This window comes from Gekko japonicus, unplaced genomic scaffold (genome assembly GCF_001447785.1).
Source record: "Gekko japonicus isolate JY-2015 unplaced genomic scaffold, Gekko_japonicus_V1.1 scaffold716, whole genome shotgun sequence".
Lineage (NCBI taxonomy): Eukaryota > Metazoa > Chordata > Lepidosauria > Squamata > Gekkonidae > Gekko > Gekko japonicus.
In genome coordinates, this window is record NW_015164687.1 from 371,809 (window position 1) to 378,379 (window position 6,571).

The 6,571-nt window shown below is 40.9% G+C and overlaps 1 protein-coding gene across 1 annotated transcript in view; it reads right to left on the reverse strand.

Annotated features, from left to right (window-relative positions):
- The window catches only part of PPP2R2D (protein phosphatase 2 regulatory subunit B, delta), a 15,093-nt gene continuing 8,522 nt past the window's right edge, over nt 1-6,571 (reverse strand). The window contains exons 5-8 of the mRNA XM_015409356.1: nt 6,129-6,293; nt 2,514-2,683; nt 2,338-2,429; nt 1-902 (exon numbers count right to left, since the gene is read on the reverse strand). Coding sequence (XP_015264842.1) covers nt 623-902; nt 2,338-2,429; nt 2,514-2,683; nt 6,129-6,293 — 707 coding nt within the window. The 3' untranslated portion in view covers nt 1-622. The remainder of the gene's footprint in view (nt 903-2,337; nt 2,430-2,513; nt 2,684-6,128; nt 6,294-6,571) is intronic.

Consider the following 6,571-nt stretch of genomic DNA (forward strand, 5'->3'; position numbering starts at 1 on the left):
ATTTAAAAACACTTTTTATAGTTTGTTATTTTTATTAAGTGGTTTACACCAGAAGGTGTGGTTATAGATAAAGTTGGTGAGTGATATACATGAAAAACCTGTCTATGCACCCAACTCTAGACTTACCTATATTGCTCAATGGTAGAAACACCTAAAGCTTAGATGAAGGCCAGAGGAAGAATGTTTACAGGCATAAAGCACAACTATATGTTTTGAAAGGCCCAAATATTACAGCAGATAAAGAACACGTGAGATAAAAATTACATTTTATGACAATTTGTTTCTTGGGTGTTAGATTTTTTTTGGTCTATCAACTGGAAAGGAAGGCTCAGACTTAAATAAATACATTTGTTTTGAATATTGGCCTTTATTGAGTATTGTCCATCAATTCTGCTTCTAGTGAGCTTATTTCGTTTACAAAAATTAAATTCCACGTTCTCCCTCACTGAAGGCAGAAATACACCATGAACTCAAATCCAGGCCAGCTTCTCTCCTTTACCTATAAAGGGAAATAAGTGCATCAATGTTCTTTACTGGGAGGACAACAAGGCCATCTCTCTGACAGATAAACAACTGAGCTTAACTATGCAAGACGACAACTTTGTCCTCGAATAAGCCGTCTTTAATTAATTTTGTCCTGGAATATATACAAGTTATTGGTGGCAGCTACAGCAATGATGTTTTCTGCAGGGTGCCATGCTGTATGAAGGATCTTCTTGTTGAAGTCCAGACTGTCAACACTTATTTCATCTTTCTTTCTCTTGCCACCCGTACACACCTTCCGAGGCTTTAAGATGGCACGAGGTTTGCTACTCTCTCTTGATGCCTCCAATGTAATATCTCGCCGTGTGTTTCGATCAAACATCCTAAAGAAATTGTTGTAGGAGCCAGTCATAATAGCACTGCAGAAAACAAACAAGAGAAAATGTTACACTCATCTTTGTCTATCAGGTAATTGTATCAGTGACGGCGCCTGCAGGCACCCTTGTAATTATGAGTGGGGGTGATGAGCACTAAATGGCTGCCCCAGGAGGTGAGGCGAAACCCCAAAGTGGCAGGTGTAGGAGGCACGGCCAAATGGGATACCTCCCTCCTCACATCCTGGGAAGAAGGGAAGCCTGAAGGGGGAATGGAACCACACAATGACTAAGGAAAGCCCAACACGTGCTTACTAATCCTCATGATTCTCCAGTGGAAAACCCTTTTGTTTGAATTAGGGCAACCAATAACAAGCCCTGAATTTAAACGGCCCTCCACACTTTCTGAAAAACCCGTTGGTGTCAAGGGAAGTACTGGGGAACCCTGGATTATGATGATCTGGCCTGCATTTTTTTGTGTAATACCCCATATACATTACCACATCCTATCCTCCTTTGTCTTTCCTTAATGCTAGCAGTCATACAAATCTATTCTTCATTTGCTAGTCAGCTACCACTCCAGTGGAATTTGGTTCTCACTGGAGAAGTCCTTACCTCTAACAGCACCAAGAAACTCACAGTCTGACTCTTATACTGGTGCTACTGTGCTACTTTTTGTCCTCACCCCCTCCTCTCGCTAGAAAAGTACATGCAACAGCATTAGGGGATGATGAGAAAGTAGAAAACAGTTTGTCCAGGAAACACCACAACATATAATTCCAAGAGCCTTTTGGTCTCATAGAAGACTTAGATGCTGACAGAATACTACAGTCACCTTGGAAATGAGTTTTGGAGGTGGAAGTTTAAAACACAAAATTAAAGCACGAGCACCTGTAGATGTTTAATGCTTACAAAATAAATTACAAGGAACATGCTGCTTTAGAATAGCAAGCAGTAGGTACCTGGGATAAACCAGTTCCTTGGTGTCTGGCCTGCTTAAGAATATCTTTATACCAACTGATCACCTAGATTAGTACTGCACACTTCTGACTGGCAACAGCTTTTCAGGATATAAAATGAGAGGGTTTCCCTAACTGAGATGCTTTTCATCAGTAGGAAAGTTCAGCATGATTTTAATGTACATTCAGGAGATATATAGAACTTGAGTCTCCAGTCAATGAATCAGCCCCCTCCCCCCTTTTAAAAGATGTCAGGATTGGGCTTCACAATTTTTATGTGCAAAACACGTGTTCTCTCAGTGATGACTACTCCTGCAGCAATATATACCAATACTTGCAGCTAACTGAAAATATAGGATTAAAATCCTTTTTTGTTGTTAAAGAGCTAGCAGATGCTGAATAATCTGATTATGGCTGTCTTAAGTATGAACTTATCCCTTTTCTTCAATTCAAGAACATATGCATTTGTAGAACTCAGGTAAGTCTTTAAATGTGAGCCCCAGTGCACAAATCAGTCTTACCTATCAGAACCATTCCAGCAGCATTCAAATTTGTCAAAGATGCAGTCATTCTCATACAGTGAACAAAGTTTGCTTCGGAGATACTCATGAACCTTTAAAACACAAATGTTGAACAACATGAGAACATTCACCACTTTAGAAAAAGCTTGCCTTACGAAGAAGCACAAACACCATACCTGGTATGTCTCTACAGGCCTATTTTCCATGTTGAGATCCCATACTTTAACTGAAAGGTAGTCCCTGGTCATCATGTATCGACCACTGTGACTGAATTTTACATCTGATATTGAGGAAATTATTTCTGAAAAGAATGATCTGCTGCTGGGATCTTCTGGCTCCTCAAAGACTGAAAATATAGAAGACAGAAAAGAAAAAAGGTTGGAAGCAAAGAAGAACCTTTCAACACTTTCAGAAAATCATTGATCTTCATTTCAGCGGGTGGTCTGTGCTGGTCTGCAGTCGAAGAGAAAGATTCAAGTCCAGTAGCAGCTTAGGGGTATAAACCAGAGGTGTCAAACTCATTTGTTACAAGGGCTGGACCTGAAATAAATGTCACTTTGTTGGTGCAGGCCATGTGTGCCATCAAATGTAATGCCAGGTATCAGATATATAAACTGCATTAAGGACAGCAGCTGGTAAGCTCCAAGTTGATGTAGCCTCACTGCAATGTCCCATGGGCTGGGAAGGGGGGTGCAAAGGAAAACCCATATGGGCAGACTGGAGAGCCAGCAGTGCAGCACTGGGCAGACGCTCCCACGCTGCTTGACTGCTACAGATGAGACTGTTCTGCCATTCTGAAGCCACAATTGGAGTGGCTCCGCCCACTCCCCCTGAACAGTCTCCTGTTCCGTCCCTTGCACTAGTTGCAGGCTGCATAATAGCCCTGGATGGGCCAGTTCTGGCCCTTGGGCCTTACGTTTGACACCCCTGGTATGAACTTTAAAGAGTCAAAGCTCTGAAGAAAGCTTATACCCCAAAACTCTTGTCGGTCCCTAAGGTGATACTGGACTGCAATCTAGCTCTTGAAAAACTGAAAGCACTGTCCTGGATGCATTCACTGCTCTATACCCCTCAGAATGGCCAAGACCCCATACATCAAACTACACACACTCAGTGAAAATATATGGGCAATGACATCACTCTGAGTGAAGGCGTAATGCACAAATTCAGTAACTCAGCTTACAGATGTGTTGAGAGAGCCTCTGAAGTATCATCACTGCCCAGAGGACAGGCAGTATTCTTGAGTGACTGGGCAAAGGGGAGCAGGAAGAAACGGCAGAAGGCAACACTGACTCAATTAACTGCTGTAGCTAACAGGATACCCATCAACACATTCTCTTTTTGAATACAGAATAAAGTATGTTTCTAATTAAGTGCTGGAATCCAGAAAACCCACTGTGCATGAACAGAAAGCATATGCTTGTGTGTGTATGTATGTTTGTGTGTGTAGGGGGGCTCTTAACTCTTCCTTCCAGTTGTATACCTTTGTGCCACACTAACTCATAATTTGGAGGTTTTCTGAAGGGATGGAGGGGCTAGAAGAGAAAAGGGTCCCCCCTCCCCCCAGAAGGTCCAGCATGTTTTATATATGGCTTCTGGGTCCCATCCTTCATCTAGGAAGCGGCTCTACCTAGAGAACCTCACCCACATGGAATCTCTGATTTTCTCCAGGCTATTCCACCTATGTGTGGTGAGTACCACTGAAAGATTCTAAACAAAAGCTTACCACAGCAAGAACCTCCCAACCACTCAACCATATAAGCACCAGCTACGCAGATGCTTGACTAAACATGACTAAAAGAACACACCAAAACCCCACCTTTTATAAATAAACTAATTCACACAAGAACCACCACTACATGTTGCTAGTTGGCAATGTAACCTCCATTTGGGTGTAACAAATAAAATGGAACCAATATAATCAGAATATTACACACACTTAAGCACCATGTCTCTCTCTGCCCTTACATTTATTCTGAATGTTTATCACAAACCAAATTAAGGATTTTTTTTAATGTGCATCTGCTAGATGTGCCTCCATTAAAAAATACACCAAGGTTCTATTAAGAATTCTCAATACTGGAAGATACCACAGAGTAATATTTTATTTATGGCAGTCTACACTATCCCACCTGCAGAGAGCATGATTAAAATTGTAGGTTTTTATTTGCATTTTAATTATGAATGCAGTTTTTACAGACATTTATAAACAGAATTATCTAATTAGTGGCTCAAGATGCTTCGGGATATTATCCCACATCTAAAGGTAGGGAAATGGAATACCGTTTTTATGGCACACCAGCAATTAGGCCTTACTGTGCCAAACACCCATGTATGCTTTAAGCAGCTTCTCCAGCTTTCTATTCTAGTGAATCATAACTTTCTTAGAAGTGTGAAGTTTGGACTCCAAAGCCTATGCTGCTTGCACACAAATGAAAAGAATGGAATAAACTGGCAGTCACAACCCATTCACTTGTTCAGTGGTGGACAAGGGGATAAATACGCAGCATGGACAGCACAACACAAGTGAAAGAAAAGCACACAAACACCAAAATGAACAAGCTAAAAAAGGAAACAGTCACTATAATCTGTTTTATTTAAGACTATCAGCACAACTTGGCCCAGTCCCAGAACAGCAAGACAAACCAACAGAATTACAGCAACAAAAGGTTCCTAATTTTGGGAAGAAGACAACTGGCACAGGACAAAAAACCATTCTATGAGAAGAAGCTCCTCACCTAGAAGGAGCCTTTTTATGGCTCAGTTGATTACCATATTTACCTTTCAGTACTGGAAACCAGCACAGCTAGTTCTGCTGTAACACAGTCGTCATGCTCCTGAAGCTGGGATAGCAGAAGGAAGCATCTTTGCTAAACTGTATGCTTTACAGTACAATCCCTGCGTGATGCACCACAAGGTGCGCACAAAACACAGATCTTGCCTTCTGTGCACACTGCTGGGTTTTCCAATGCAACGTGCATTCTCCACAGCGCTACAGCAACTGTTTCCTTATTTTTTAAGTTGTGTTCTAACAGAGTTCTAAAACATCGCATTCAAGGAGAACTGACTGCATCAAATTTAGCATACACCGTGTTATAAAGATGAACATATGAAAAGTGCAAACTATACGTGTGCTTCAAAATGGTCTAGAAGGCAATTCTGATTTGCTGTTCTAGCAACTGCACACTTCTTTATTGTTTAAAACATTTATTAGCTCGCCTTTTCCCCATATATCTGGGACACAAGGCAATTAACATAGAATTTAACACAATGAAACAATTAAAACTTAACAAAACTAGCACAGTAATACACAAGACCCAAATGCCAGCTGCAAACCTCCAGTTCTCTTATTAAGTCCTACACCAATGTCAAACTCAATAAACCTCACTTGACCAGGTTGTGCAAACAAAATAAGAAAACCCCCAAAATATTTATATCCTTCTGAGAGCAACACCACACACAGTTATCTTACAGAAGAATGGCTACAGAACCTATTATAGTGGAGCATGCATTCTCAAACCAAGGATTTATGGAACAGCGGTAGTGATTATTTTCCTTTCCTTCTCAGTTCTTGGATCCAATCTTTTTTTTTTTTTAAAAAAACATCCCTTCCTCTGCAATAAAGTTGAATATCTCTCTTAGAATGATGCCCGCTGAACAAAGTGCATGTTTTTGCACTAAAGAAAGTATAAGCAAATTTAGTCACTATTTTTCTTTAATCGAGTGATACCACATAGCAAGTATGCCTATGCATTTCTAACAACAGTATATAAAACCCAGAAGCCACTTACATTTAGAATGTCTATCACAGAGGGCTGAAGAACGCATGTCACAGAGCCGTATAGTTCCTTTGCTACTGCTGTAGACAAACACATTACAATGATGGGGGTGGAACTCTGCTGCAGTTATCACCTCTGTCAATTCCTCCATGTTAGCAGGCTTTATATCTACAATGTCTGAAATTTGCTTGTAAAGGTCAGTAACGTTGTGGAAAAAGGTATCCAGGGATTACTGGATAAGAGTCCTTCTAAAGCAGCAGCACTCACTCTGCGCCTTGCAGAGAGAATTCTGCAATTACCATCATCCCAGAGAGTCACGTGACTGCTACATGACCGGTGCACCACCCCCATGAAACACAGTGTTTTAACTGTTAATACTAAATATACAGCTATAACGTTTTCAAATTACCAGATTCTTCTGAGTATGTATGGTGTCTCTCCCCACCACTGCTGAA